This window comes from Panthera uncia (genome assembly GCF_023721935.1).
Source record: "Panthera uncia isolate 11264 chromosome B3 unlocalized genomic scaffold, Puncia_PCG_1.0 HiC_scaffold_1, whole genome shotgun sequence".
Classification (NCBI taxonomy): Eukaryota; Metazoa; Chordata; class Mammalia; order Carnivora; family Felidae; genus Panthera; species Panthera uncia.
In genome coordinates, this window is record NW_026057582.1 from 92,777,736 (window position 1) to 92,793,095 (window position 15,360).

Here is a 15,360-nt window from a genome sequence, read left to right on the forward strand (position 1 = left end):
GGTATACAGTTGTTGAATTACTATGTTGTACACTTGAAACCAATGTTACATTGTGTGTCAACTGTATATCAATAGGAAAAATGGAGGAGAATGAAAAGAAGAATAAAGTGAGACTGAGGAATCAGGTGAGCAATACAGCGAGTGTCAGGATTGGTGAATGACTATTTCACATAATATTCAGTGATGTTTCTTAAATGCTGAAAATATTTTATGATTTAAGCTGTGTCTTTTAAAATATTCTTGGCATCAAAATCACTTGATTAAAACATGTACCATTTGATCCCCACAATAACATGAGGTAAACAGAGCTGGTCCTCTCTGCTTTAAAGAAGAGGAATTTGGGGTGCCTGGGGGGCTCAGTCAGTTAAGCGTCTGACTCTTGATTTTGGCTCAGTTCATGATCTCACAGTTCTTGAGCTTGAACTCTGTGTCAGGCTCTGCACTGACAGTGCGAGCCTGCTTGGTATTCTCTCTCCTTCTCTCTCTCAAAATAAATAAATAAAAAAGAAGAGGAACCTAAGGAAATTTACCTTTCACTCAGCTGAGATTATAAATTGTGATGATTTTTTTTAATGCAGTATACTAGTGTGCTGGGATAATAATGCTATGTTATCAGTGCCAAGAAAAAACTATTTGTCTTGAAGTAGCTGTTAGATTGAAAGTACTCTTCAGATTCTAAAGGGAAGTATTTGAGTGACTTCCAAACTCAAAAACCTTCAGAACAAGGGAGATTTGTTTGTTAGCTTGTTTGTTTGTTTGTTTTTAGGTACTTGAATGACTAAGTTGCTCCTTGAAAAGCAAGGGTGCAGAAATCAAAGGCCTGATTGTGCTGAATCCTTCTATTTGGTCATTATTCAGACTGGTTCCCAGCATGCCACAGTCCAAAGGAAAGATTCCAAGCTCTGTTTAAAAATCAGAAACTAAAGAGCTTACTCAGCACCCTGCTCACATTACTGTTGCTTGTATTCATCATTTAAAAGTCTTTTGATAACTCCTTTTATGCAATAATGTTAGGCTTCGGGGAATATTCTCAGAATGTAGGAAGCACCTCCTGACCCAGTTATGATGTAAATACTTTTTGTGACTATCTTCTCTCTTCAAAGACTTCTGAAACAGCCAGGCTCTTAGGCATAATTGAATCCTGGGGGAGAATTTTACAGAAATGTTTGTTGGTTTGTTTGTTTTGTGGCACTTGTGGTGATGAAGAGGAAGCTTTCCCCTTAGTGGGGAAGGGAGAATTTCACAATGAAACTGGCCCTTGATGCTTACCTACTCAAGACTGATGAGGACATCTATGCTTGGGGAAACAAATAATTTTATTCGTTCTGTTTTAGCATCTAGGACAGTAAGAAAGTGTAACAACAATCTGACTATTTGAAATAATGTTCCTTGAATTTCCCAATTCAAAAGACTGCATAGAGCTAAGAAAGAAATAAAAGTACTGAGAGACGTTTTGTATGTCAACTCAAATCACAAAGGCAGGGCTTCTCTACGAATGTATGTAAGAATTACATCTACCTTTTGGGTACAGCAGGTGGAACAGAAAGAAGGAATTCTGGAGCAGATATCCCAGAACTATCCCAAAGCAAAAACCTTCATACAAGGTTATCTCTCCTTGACAGGTGCAAGAGCAGGGAAGTCATTTGGTCCTTGAGGTAACGTCTAGTTGGGAAGTTACGACAATGACGTCCAAGCTTATGGCAATCCAGGTGACCCTGAGCGCAGGGGCACCCGTAAGACTGCGGCACAGAAAATACGCTAGCCTGCCAGTCTCCCCTCCCCCCTTACATTCTCGGGGGATTGGAGTAGCGTTGGTGTCGCTGACGCCATCCCTTCCCGCCTCTGGCTCTCAAGGAGCATGCGCTTCCTTCCTCACTTCCTCTAAAGGAAGGAGAGAGAGTAAGGCTACGCCCTAGCGGACCCGCGGCCGGCTTCGCGTCACAGGAACTTCAGCACCCACACGGCGGACAGCGCTCTCCTCCACCTGAGGACCTGACTCCCGAGCGCCTGGAGCCTTTCTAATCGCTTTACTCTGCAGCCGCGCGGAGCTCCACCGGCCGCTGGGTCCCTGCCACTCACCCTCCCCACACCCTCCCTCCTAGCTCTTCCTGTTTTTACTCCTCCTTTTCATTCATAACAAAAGCCACAGCTCAGGGAGCCTGGCGCCAGGCTGTATCTGAAGCCAAGCGTAGAAGAATGGGGTTCCTTTGGACCGGCACTTGGATTCTGGTGTTGGTGCTCCAAAGCAGCCCAATTCAAGCTTTCCCCAAGCCGGGAGGCAGCCAAGGTACGTGGACACTTTTCTTCCCATCTCCCTTTTATTTCGCCACGAAAAGGTAAAGCTTGGCATAATCCCGTGAACTGTATAAATCACCTTGCCTCGTTTTCTGATCAGACAGTATCCGTGCATATTGACAGAAATCAGTTCGAATTTAGAGCAGGAAGACAGATTTTTCCCCCCTACACTTTTTGAATGATAGAGTAATAACATGGGTTGTTTTGAAATACCTTATTCTGAAACGGGGCTGGGGGATGATTTTTCTGCCTTACAAAGTGGCCTGTTTTTTGTCTATTTTTTTTTTCTAGTTGTCTTATAACCTTTCTCCGATACTTTATTCATGATATGTGCAGTATATGATAAAAGAGCTTTTAATGTGCTAATAATGCCAATCCAAATTATGCCCTATCTAGTTGAAAACAGCTGGTGAGCCAAGTGTTAGAACTATATGTTAGATTTCTGGGCAGAAAAATAAAAGTGCAATTTTATTAACTCAGTAAGTACACCAGGATAATAAGCAAGGCAACATTGATAAAGATTGTTATTGTATTATCTTGATTATCTTTGTTAATACATATTTTTGTTCCATAGTCATCCAAAAACATTTATCTTAATATTTGTTTTTCTTTTTTGGAGATTTTATGTAGTAAGAGACATAGTGTGTCTTTCCAGTGCACAATTAAATTTATATTTGTGTTTGGTGATTCTAGACAAACCTCTACATAATAGCGAATTAAGTGCAGAAAGACCTTTGAATGAACAGGTAGGTCAAAAGTAAAATTATAAACGCTATTTCATTTTATTTTAGTTGTATTTAATGTAATTATGCTGTAACATTTTAGCTATTTTGAATTCACAAATTTCAAGAGCTTAATAATACATTGACAGAACTTAGGATCTTGAAAATATAGTTTTGGAAATTTGTATATCCTGACAGTTATATACATAGAATTCTGTATAATACATAAGACTGACTGTATAATAACCCAGTAAGCTCAACATCACATCCATTCTATTGTAAGGCTGCTTAATTTATCTGAGATTTATCTCTCACCAATATTATAGGAGAGGGAATTAATATTTATAGACCATCTGCCCTTTATTTTATCTCTTTTAATCCTTGTGGTAGTGGTTTGACACAGAAATTATTATCTACATTTTCAAATAAGAAAACTAAATCCCACAGAGATTGAATCATTTAGCTGTCATATTGGATAAGTGGGGGAGCAATGATTTAAAATCAGGTCTATCTCCAATTTACTTCCTAGATTGCTGAAGCAGAGGCAGACAAGATTAAAAAAACATACCCTCCAGGTAAAAAGAAATTATGTTGATATTAATTTAAATAATGTAGGTTATGAAAATCTTAACTAAAATGGATGTGTTGGGCTTGGGGGCTTTTCTTCTAGAAAACAAGCCAGGTGAAAGCAATTACTCCTTTGTTGATAACTTGAACCTGCTAAAGGCAATAACAGAAAAGGAAAAAATTGAGAAAGAAAGACAATCCATAAGAAGCTCCCCAGATGATAATAAATTGAATGTGGAAGATGTCGATTCAACCAAGAATCGAAGACTGATTGATGATTATGATTCTACTAAGAGCGGATTGAATCATAAATTTCAAGGTAAATGAGGAAAAAGAACTTTTGCTTCCTATTTGCTTGCTCTAATTTGGAGTTTCCCATTGTGGGTTAGGAGAAAGTCCTACGTTTTAAAAACAGCCATTATACATTCATTGTCCTTTATTAGTCAGGACCAAAATGAAGAGAAAGCCCAGTTTTTTCTGTGAGGCCTAAGCTCCACAGAAGCCCAAATTTTAGTTTCTCTTTTTAAGTTTCCTTTACTGATGCTTTGAAATCAATTTAAATCTGCTGTCTATATTTTATGCTATTAAATTCATTTTAACATTCCAATTTATTTTAACTATGAGTACAAAGAAAAAAATCTTTAATTCTCAACTAATTAAATCAAAAAATATTCCCCAGAAAAGGTGAAATATCATTATTTTCTTCTCAATGTTCTCTTCCTAGTCATATCTTTCTCCATAGGTCATTCTAACCTTTTCATGGCCTTAATCACCATCCATAGCCTGATGTCTCCTAACATTAGCCCAGACTTCATATATATGTATGTATATATCAGACTTCATATACTGCATATATGACTGAAAAACAGTCATCTCAGTTGTTTTCCAGCTCCAGCAGGCAACCAGTACTTTATACACACACACACACACACACACACACACACACACACACACCATACATATCATACATATAAATGATCTATATTATATAATGTATATATATTATATAATATATATAGTAGGGTTTTATCCCTCTAACCTTGATCACCACCAAGATCACCATCCTTGATCACCTTATCCAAACTCTAATCATGTCTCACTTGAACTACAGCAAAATCTTCTCATGGACCTTCCAGCATCCACTCTGCCCTTCTCCAACTCATAGCAGCCAGAGTAATCTTTTCAACATACAAGTATGAGCTTGATACTCTTGCATAAAACCCATTAGTAGATTCCCATTTCTCTTGGGATAAAAACCAAAAGCCTTACTGTGGCCTCCATGGTCCTGCAAGGACAGGTTCCTGTGTTCATCCAATACACATGATCTGATAGAAAACTGTTCCTTTCACACGTGACACTTAATGCAATTTGTAATTTTACGTTCCTAAGTGTGTCTACTTATGATTTCTGCCTTTCTCCTTAATTAAACTGAAAACTTCACTAGTACAGAAACATTGTAGCTCCAGTGTCTGAATGCTTACGAATTCACTGCATGAATAGATGAGTAAATGAATGAATGAACAAATAAAATAATATATACAAGGGAATAAGTGAACTATTGTACCTAAGCATTGATGAAGAGAGTGTGTTTTCTGTGCTGAGAATCACTGCTTAAGAGTGACTACAGATTTTCTTTAATGTTCCATGGTCACAAGAGCATTATGCTGGTTATCTCCACCAGAACACAACTATCAATTAAATTTGACTTTCATTGGATATCACAGGCTGAGGAAAATTCAGAATTGTTTTGTATATGAATGGGATAAGGGAGATGGTTTGTATTTTGAAACATTTCATATAGCATACTACTCAAGGAAATTTCTTTTGAATTCTACTTTTAACCTAAAATATGTAGACTAGAAATAGACACTGGGTATAGCTTCATATAAAATAGTTTCAACCACTTTGACTGAACTGACCATTTGATTTAAAAAAAAAATTTTAATTAGTCTAATGTTTGACTACTTTTTTTTTTTTTTTTGGTCAAACTGGCTGTATATGCAGGCAGAGGCATAGATCTGTTTGTGATCCAACCACTAACCTGAGTAACTTATTTTAAATAGTTCAACATTTTATTACCATCCCAAATGGGTTTATAACTACGAAATACTAGCCCTGACAGCTCTAGGTTTACCCTAGGAGTCATTCAAGTCCACCTGAAATTACAGAGAAGATTGTTGGAGAGAGTGGGCTCTATGAGTGAATTACTGGTCTCCTCTCATACCTTGGGAATCCTGGAACCAGGTGGGTTTGGGAACACCAAGTTAACTGGAACCTCAGAGTCATGTAGACTTACATCCTAGAAGGGAGAGTAAGGAAGCCGAACTTCTGCAGGGTACTTTCACAATTTTAGGAAACCTCCAGATGGGCTTGTAGGGCCCATCACTTCTCCTTTTCTGTGTTTTCTACAGTATACGTGATTCAGGATTTTTCCAAATTTCTTTTATAAAGCAGTGTTTCAGGGCTCCTGAGTGCATTCACCAAACAGACATTCATTGAGCAATTGCTATGTTTCAGACTTGAACTAGACAGTTAGCTCTGTGTAGTTAGGTATCATGCCTAAACTATTTATCAGTGTGTTTCCAGTTCTGGCCCATATTAAGACTTTAATAAAAATGTACTGGACAAATGAATGCCAAGTGCCATAATAGATGCCAAGGATTAAAAGAGTAACTGGGAAGATGATGACTTGGAAGATGGCCCTTTCACACCCACTTAGGATGTTGTAGCTGCTTTAAAAAAGTTATGAACATTGAACTCATGTTTGGCTTCCCTCTGAGGGTATATGTAGGAGGGTAAAATACTCCTTGATGAGAAAAAAGAAGTCACTCTGAGTAATTCTGTCCATTTTAGAGAAGCCAGGGAAAATCAATGGAAAGTAAAGAGCAATGCCCAAGTGGTCAACTCTTAACCCCATCTAGCAAAGGTCTGCTAGTGGAGTCCTAAGTTCCTGGCTCAAGAGAATGCAGCAGTGCAGCAAAGCGAAGAGGCTGTTTCTTCAGAGTGTTGCTTATGTTCTCCCTGTTATGAAGTAAATGAACTGAAAAACAGTCATCTCAGTTATTTTCCAGCTCCAGCAGGCAAACAGTATGCTTCCTTTTTTCAGATCCTAAGGGATTAAGTGGGAAGGGAAATAAATTTTTCCACCTCTGCACAGACCTTGGGCAGTTTCTGCTTCACATTAATCCCTAGAGTCAGTCTTACAACCCACAAATGGAAGCATCAGACCTAAATAATAATCTCTGCTCCTGAAAAAAATGGATAATGAACCCAATTTTCAGTCAGTCTGGAGGGGAACTGATCTTATGGGGTTTTTTTTCTTAGGGTCTTTTCTGCTTATTAGTCACTCTGGTACACAGGGCTCAAAGGGCTCATAGCTAATGGATTGGTTGACAGTTCAGCAATAATCTACTACCAGGAAACTTCCAGTTCTCCGTCTATAATCACCCTACTCAGTTTCCTAAGCTTCTTTTCAAACAACAAGAAACTGTTCTGCCTAAGGCAGCATATATCTTCAGGTGTATAGATTCTAGAAGAAAGGTCATGAGAGAAACTCCTTGTCTGAATCCCCAAAGCCATGGAAGAAAAGGACAGGATCAGATTAGAAATATTAGGCTCTTCTTTCTTTGAGTAAATATGATCAGAATTATTGGGGCAGAATTTGACCAGAGACTCAATTTCCATTTCTCTAGAAGATAATCGTAGTTACTTTTTTTCATGTACAAATCCACTATATATAATGACATTTAGCTTTCATATAATACTGCACATTAGCTTTCATATGGTACTTGGCAGTTTAAAGGAACATTTACATCTTATTTCATCTGATCTGCATAAGAATCCCATGAAACAGATAATCCTATTATCTCCCTTTACAGTCATCCAAGGATATAGAGGTAACAGTGGTATCATGGGTTAAAATTCTGATCTTTCAGATCTGCTAGAGGTGACAGGAGGAGTTAAGTGCCTTGTAAACTTGCACATATTAACATATTGCTTGATGTGGTGTAGGTTACAAAAGACAAACGGATTCCCCAAGAGTTCTCTTGGATATGCCACCAACCCTACTGTGTCCTTCCTCAGGATGGGCTCTTGCTGTACTCTGAAGTAATGTTGCTGGTGTATTCCCAGGAAAGCTAAGGATACGTATTTGCAAACATCTCTGCAGAGATTTACATAGATTTACATATTGCTTTGTTCAAATCTGTTGTCTCATTTTAAAAGTTTAAATTTCATACACATAAAGTAAGTTCCCTATTCTCTGGAGTAAGGGGCTTATCACATTAAGCTGTCTTCCATAAAGGAGTTCTGACACATGTTCAGTTAGAAGTAAATATTTATTCCAGATAAGTCATAAAATCTTCAATACACCCTCTCTGATTCTGGTTGTGAGGCAGATTCCCCCACCATCAGCCCAGGAATTTGCCAGCAGAAGAAATACACATGTGGATGTTACCAGTCTACTCCTTGTGTGGAAATGGAATATCAAATTATATAATATGTAGAAGAGTGTTTTGAACAATATAGCATACTATACAAATGTGGCATACTGTAAAATTTTAAAGTGTAATCTTGTTTGTATTATTAGAATAAAAAATAGAGAGGCCTTTTGTGGTGTCTTCAGATCTTCCTTTTTCTTACAGTCACGTAAGAAGATTTCAGAATTTCCATTATCATCATAGGTTCTTAACTTTAAGCAAAATTATATTTTAAACCAACAATTTATGTGAATGAAGCAGTATCATAAATACATTCCAAATATATCTAAGTGTACAAGAACAAGGTATAGATTGTAAGTATAGTATGATCCTGAAATAGGCCTATGATAACTATAATGTGAAACTGTGATTGCTCTGTCTAGATGATCCAGATGGCCTTCATCAACTAGATGGAACTCCTTTAACTGCTGAAGACATTGTCCAGAAAATTGCTACCAGGATTTATGAGGAAAATGACAGAGGAGTATTTGACAAGATTGTTTCTAAACTGTTGAATCTTGGCCTAGTAAGTCATGCATAAGAATAAACCCATTTCTTAGTACAGTTTGGAATTTACTAAGAAGCCAAGCCACATGATCTGAGTTGTAGCCAAGTGTTTATAATACATCTACTTTATATTAGGCACTGTAGGTTTTGAGGACAAATATGACAACATTCTTTCCCTCTAGGAATTTATAGTCTACCAGAAGAGCCACACAAATACGCACACGTCCACAATGCAAGCTGCATCAAAACCATAAAAGCAGTTCAGCATGCCAGAGGATGGGCCATATCCAATTGGGCAATAAAGAAGAACTTCAGAGAAGGAACTGTTTAAAGTCAGCTTAAAACAGTTAGGCAGCTCCTGGGTGGCTCAGTCAATTGAGCAACTGACTTCAGCTCCAGTCATGATCTCATGGTTCATGGTATCGAGCCCCGCATCAGGCTCCCTACTGATAAGCATGGAACTCACTTCAGATCCTCTGTCTTCCACTCTCTCTGCCCTTCCCCTACTTGTGCTCCCTCTCTCTCAAAAATAAATAAAACATTTTAAAAAAAGGATCATTAGGATTTAACCAGCAGCAGTAAAATATACGTGAATTATGAGAAGAGAATAACAGGAACAAAGGCATGCCATGTTTGGGAAACTGTAAGCAATTCAATTTGATCCTCTCCCAGCCAGGCTCCCAGCCCTTATACAGCCCTAACAGGCTTTACTAAGGTCCTAAATGTGCCTGTTTCAGAGGTTCCCTAGTCATGACTTGTAGCTGACGGTTGAGAAATAAGTGTTCCATAGATTCCAACAGACAGGCTAATCACTTGCATGGCCCAAAGGCACTTTTTCCCAGGAGTTCTGGGGAATGTCCAACAACAAACAGAGGCATAAACAAGGGCTATCTAGAAAGAGGGACCAGAAGATTCTCTCATTGCGTAAAAATGTGTTCAAGTTCAGAGTTTAGTCTAGATTTTTTAATCATAAATATGAGAATAATAGTTACATATGTTTCTACTTTTTAACAGATCACAGAAAGCCAGGCACACACACTAGAAGATGAAGTAGCAGAGGTGTTACAAAAACTGATCTCAAAGGAAGCCAACACTTATGAGGAGGAACCCAATAAACCCATAAGCGTGACTGAAAGTCAGGCTGGAAAAATACCAGAGAAAGTGGTATGTATATGTGAATTCATATGCATATGTTATGGATATGTGTATATATGCATGTGCATGAATGTATGTGTCCACCTGTATTTGTATATAATTAATACAATCTGTATATAAGTAATACCTCACTTGATGCCAGAGAAGATTTGGAGTATGTGACACATTTAACCCACATAAAATATATACTCACAAAATATCAAGTTAAAATATATAAATCAACTCTATGTTGAAAATGAAGATATAGGTTATACTATATTACACAGTAAAGGTTATGTCTTATACTCCACGTAGATTAATCCATAATGCTATGTGGCAATGTTATAACCATTCCACAAAACAACTGCTTGTATAATGTCAGTGAACTGAAATCAAATATTTCGCAGCTCTTTCGGTATACAACTTCTGTTCACAGAATGTCATCATCTGCCTCCAGATCCCAAAAACAGAAACTTGGGTTGATTTGGTCCTCTGCCACACCAGCCTGTATACTCCCCGGAGCTAGTTGCCTGAATATGCTTCGCCATTCTATCCTGTGCTCTTCCACCTGCTCGTTCCTCTTTTCTTTGGTTCAGAGGCCTGGAACTGTCCTTTACTTAGACTAGTCATCCATCCTTCCTTCCCCTCCCTGGACTCTGTGCCTCTTCATCTTTTCTTCTGCATCAGCCAAGCTACAAAAATCTTTCTCCCCTCTTTGAATTCCCTGTAAAACTCTAGATGAGCTGACCAAAGAGGGTTATATATAAGAAAAAAATCAAACTCTTCACCTCTCCTATTTTCTCCATCACAGCACCTAGACCCATGGCTCCTCATCCCCTCCAACGTCTTATCCCAAATACAAGGAAAAAGAGTGTATAGGCTTACAATCCTCTTTTAGAGGAGGCTAGAAAACAGAAATCGGGTCTGCATTTTTTTTTACTAGATAGCATAACAGCTCTCTTTTGCTCTCTCTACTTCCAATCTCCACCAGCTTTCATTTTTTTAAACAGCTTTTGAAGATCCACCCAAAACATTTTTGATTTATCAAAGGGCTCATGACATTCACTCAAGCTTACCATCTGAACTGAAAGTGACACAGCTACTGTATTTTCCTTCATTCCCATTTTGTACTCCTTTTTCACCCATCTCTAAAACATTCATATGCTTGACCTGTTTGCTCATGTCATTTAAATGCATCGATGCAAATGAAATATTAATTCATTCAATAAATATTTATTGAGGTACCAATTATGAACCAAGCACTGGAGATACATGCTTATTTCAAAAGATAGAATCCCTGCTTTCACGAAGCTTAAGGTCTAATGGAAGAAGTAGATGGTCTTCAAATACTCACATATTTTCACTGCAACTGCCTCAAGTGCTATGAGGAAAGAAACATGGTTCTATGAGACTTCATAAAAAGGGAGCCTATTCTGGACTTAGGCTCAGGGAAGGCTTCCCTGAGGAAGTGACTTGAGCCAAACACTGAAAGCTGTGACCGTGAGAGGCCGTGTGTAGAGAAGAATGTGTGGAGTAGCTAAGTATTGCAACAAGGGCAGGGTGGCTGCACACAGAGAGAGCAGTGAGAGATAAGCCAGGGGAGGTGGACCCAGGCCAGACCAGGCAGGGCCTTGGATTCTGACCTTCATTGTAGGACCAATGGGAAAACACTGCAGGACTTTAAGCAAAGGAGTTATGTGACCATACTTTTTAAAAGATAACTCTGGCTATAACATGGAAAATACAGTGAATAGATTGGAAGTGGTTGATGTTACATGGTTAGAAAGTAAGAGATGAAAGCAACTTGGACTAGAGCCAGGTAATGGAGAAAGAGAGAAATGTACAAATTTGGGATAAATCTTGAAAGTAGAGCCAACAAGACTACTGATGAATTATATGGAGGAAATGAAGAGGGAGTGACAAGGAAGACTGTTAAATTTCTGTTTAGTCCGCTGAATGGACAATGGATCATTAACTAAGATGCAGAACACTGGAAATGGATCAGGTCTGGGAGAAAAGTGTCCTGTGTACCCTTCCAGATAGCTCTTAACATTTCACGGAGAAGTCCCCAAGGTGTGACTGCTCTGTTGGTGTTAGATGTTCTCACATGATTTCCTGTATCTTGGCACCACATATTCTGTAACTTCAAAGTTCTCCTGCTTGGTAAAAAGCAGTCTTATGAGAAGACATTCACAAGAACTGATAGAGGAGAACTTGGCCAAGTGGGAACCTAGAAATTCCCTGTCTATTCTCCAGGAGCAGGAGCCAGGGTCCTCAGGTGAAGCATATGTCTGTCAGCCCCAGTGACCTTTCTATGTGGCTAGATGCCCATATGCCTGGAAAAGTGTTTGATCCTACAGGAGCTTGCAAAGGAGGAGGTGTTATTTCACTTCACATTCAAGGGCACCAAAGAGGAAAGAATCAAGCTGGAATGTAATTAGCTCTAACAAAATGTTTATTTTTTATTGATTTTTTCCCCCAATGTAGACTCCAATGGCAGCAATTCAAGATGGTTTTACTAATGGACAAAATGATGAAACAGTATCTAATACCTTAACCTTGACAAATGGCTTGGAAAGAAGAACTAAAATCTACAATGAAGACAACTTTGAGGAACTCCAATATTTCCCAAACTTCTATGCACTACTGAAAAGTATTGATTCAGGTAAACACTGTTTTCTGACCATGTGGAATAGAAAAAATAATTCCAGGAAATGTGTGGGTGGGGTTTTTTTCTTCCTGTTTTCAGTTTCTAAATGCAATCTTCAATGAAATTTATTGTAACCCCAGGGAAAAGAGATCACATCAATTTTTTTCAAAAGAAGTATGCTAGTCATAGAAATATTTAGGAAAGGATAATCATGAAAGGTGGAATTTCAGGATAATTTAATCTTCTTGTTAACAGAGGGTTCATTTATTTGTTCAGCAAACAGTCACTGAACGTGTTTGGGACATTGAGGTGAGCCCTGTGCAGATGAGGAGAGAAGTCAACATCCCTGCCTGAACTGCTCAGCCTCAAATCTTATTGTAAATCTTTAAAAAACAAAAAAAGGCTACATTTATTTTCCTCTATTAGTGGGAACAGTGTGTATAACATAATTTATCCTTTTATTTTATTTTTTTATTATTTTTTTATGTTTATTTATTTTTGAGAGAGACAGAGACAGAGTGTGAACAGGGGAGGGGCAGAGAAAGGGAGACACAGAATCCGAAACAGGCTCCAGGATCTGAGCTATCAGCCCAGAGCCCGACGCGGGGCCCGAACCCACAAGCCATGAGATCGTGATCTGAGCCGAAGTCGGACATTTAGCCAACAGAGCCACCCAGGTGCCCCCATAATTTGTCCTTTTAAAAACAATTCAGATTTTTGCTTTTTAGACACTTTCAGCTTCAGTCTTGAAATGACTTAAAGTAAACTAAGCATTGGACCACAGCAGACAGGGGCCCAAAACACACTTAGAAATGGATATGTTTTTTTAAAAAACTAAGTCCTTATTTTGCCTTGTTCCTTTCTCTTACCTGTACACCAAAATAAGTTAACTGAAGATTTCATTTCATCTCTAATTTTGATTAATCTTCAAGGAAGATAATAATGGGCAAATTTTCTATGGTTGTTATTGTCCAGACAGATGTTCTGCACTGCCTTCTGGTTTTTCCTCTTCCTTTTCAAAGATTCAGCCCCAGAAGGAAAATTTGTAATAAGTATTTCCCCAAGAAGTGACTTTAGAGTGTGCTTTCATTTCTGGAGAACACCCATTTGTCCTTCAATTCCAGACATTGGCCAGATGGCATCAGCCCCTCTGCTGGTGTCTGAAGGGCTTGTATATCTTGAGGGTCCATTTTGAGCCATCTTGCTCCACTGGATGGCAAATGCCCAGCTCAGAACTTTTGTCATCTTGGTGAGTCACTTCTTGTCAGTGTCAGCATGACACTGAACACCTATACAGACGTGACCTTGAGGAAATAATGTGATGGCTGAAGTTATTTACTAGTGCTTTTCCAGGATCTCTTCCCTATCTCCTTTCTCATCTTTCTTCTCTCCCAACCTTGAGGATTTCATGATATTTGAAAAAGTCCACTGTATGGAATATTTTTTTATTTGTTTTATTTATTTTATTTTGTCTTTCAGTTTCCTTGACCTCATACTTTATTTCTTTTATATTTATAGGGTTTTAATTTAAATACTTACACTAAGGTACTTGATAGTACCCATCCCTCTCACCCAAGGTCTGAACCAATGGAGAAAAAATAAAACAGCTCGAAATCCAAAATATTTCTGATACTGGTAAAGACTGGGTTGTAAGGGTTGTAGAACACAGCATAGTGTGAGAGCCAAAATGGGCTTGCTCACTCCCTATCCTCAGTCTAATTGTTGGAACAGCCAATCCTTAGGATAGTTTGATTTATAGAACAGGCACTTTTCTCAAGTCCCTGACTTCTACTGTTCCAGGGGAACAAAAAAAAAAGAAAGATTCCAAATCCCTATCAGTCAAGAAATGTAGACTAATGCCCATTGCCTACCAACTTCATCTGTGGGAAGGATGAAAAGATGGAGGGAAAGGCTAGGAGTATTTAGAAGAAATCCTTCATGGCCACTCAAAGAATAGGGAAAATGGGCTCTCCTCTAGCACCTTTCTTCAAAAATGGAAATTTTTTTTTTAATTTTAGAATTTATATATATATATGTATATATATGTATATACATATATATACATATATATATATATGTGTATATGTATATACATATATATACATGTGTATATGTAGATGTATATAATAAATATACATAGTTATATATTCTGAACAACTATGGAATGATCAGCCATTTTCTATCAAGATGCAGAACAGTATGTCAAATATGAAGAGTTCCCAAGAAACAGTTAATAGTGGTTACCTGCAGGGAGTAGGAGTTGGGGGATAGGAAGAAAATGTTATTTTCACTATTATTTACTTCTATACTGTTGGAATATTTTTAGTACATGCATATATTCTTTCAAACGAAATAAAGTCTAGAAAGCAATATATACTGCTATTAAAAAATCAACCTCACATTAAAAAAATAAAGATACATGTATATTTTTATTTTCAAATATTAAGTTTGATTAATGAAAACAGGCCATTCTGGCCCTCAAAAGCATACAGGCTGAGTAAAGAAAAATTGGTAGGTCACCAATCTTACAATTTTCTTTTTGAGTTCATATTACCTCAGGTTGCAAACTGTCTCTTTATCATCTACTCTATTAGTAAAATATTTTAGATTAAAGTAAATCTTTTTAGAAAAGTTATAATTGCCCATTTCTGAAGAAGTTCAGTACATCTATACATTATCCTATATTCCCAATTCCAACTCCCAATGTTCAAGTCTTATTATACTTTTTATAAATTAAATATATGTGGTTTCAGCTATAAATGTAGGGAGAAATATTTCAATCAGATGCTGTACTTCATAAATTGACACTGAAAGAGGAAGCTATACTCCACTAGTTTTTTAAAAATTATTTTGTCCTTTTATATAGAAAAAGAGGCAAAAGAGAAGGAAACACTGATTACGATCATGAAAACCTTGATTGACTTTGTGAAGATGATGGTAAAGTATGGCACAATATCTCCAGAAGAAGGCGTTTCCTACCTTGGTGAGAGTCCAATCTGTTTTGTTT

The 15,360-nt window shown here is 37.7% G+C and overlaps 1 protein-coding gene across 1 annotated transcript in view; it reads left to right on the forward strand.

Annotated features, from left to right (window-relative positions):
* The first annotated feature begins 1,910 nt into the window (after window positions 1–1,910).
* SCG3 (secretogranin III) overlaps window positions 1,911–15,360 on the forward strand; it is a 33,693-nt gene continuing 20,243 nt past the window's right edge. The window contains exons 1-8 of the mRNA XM_049613617.1: window positions 1,911–2,287; window positions 2,989–3,041; window positions 3,547–3,592; window positions 3,688–3,903; window positions 8,446–8,588; window positions 9,584–9,733; window positions 12,191–12,368; window positions 15,220–15,336. Of these exons, the coding sequence (XP_049469574.1) occupies window positions 2,197–2,287; window positions 2,989–3,041; window positions 3,547–3,592; window positions 3,688–3,903; window positions 8,446–8,588; window positions 9,584–9,733; window positions 12,191–12,368; window positions 15,220–15,336 (994 nt within the window). The 5' untranslated portion in view covers window positions 1,911–2,196. The remainder of the gene's footprint in view (window positions 2,288–2,988; window positions 3,042–3,546; window positions 3,593–3,687; window positions 3,904–8,445; window positions 8,589–9,583; window positions 9,734–12,190; window positions 12,369–15,219; window positions 15,337–15,360) is intronic.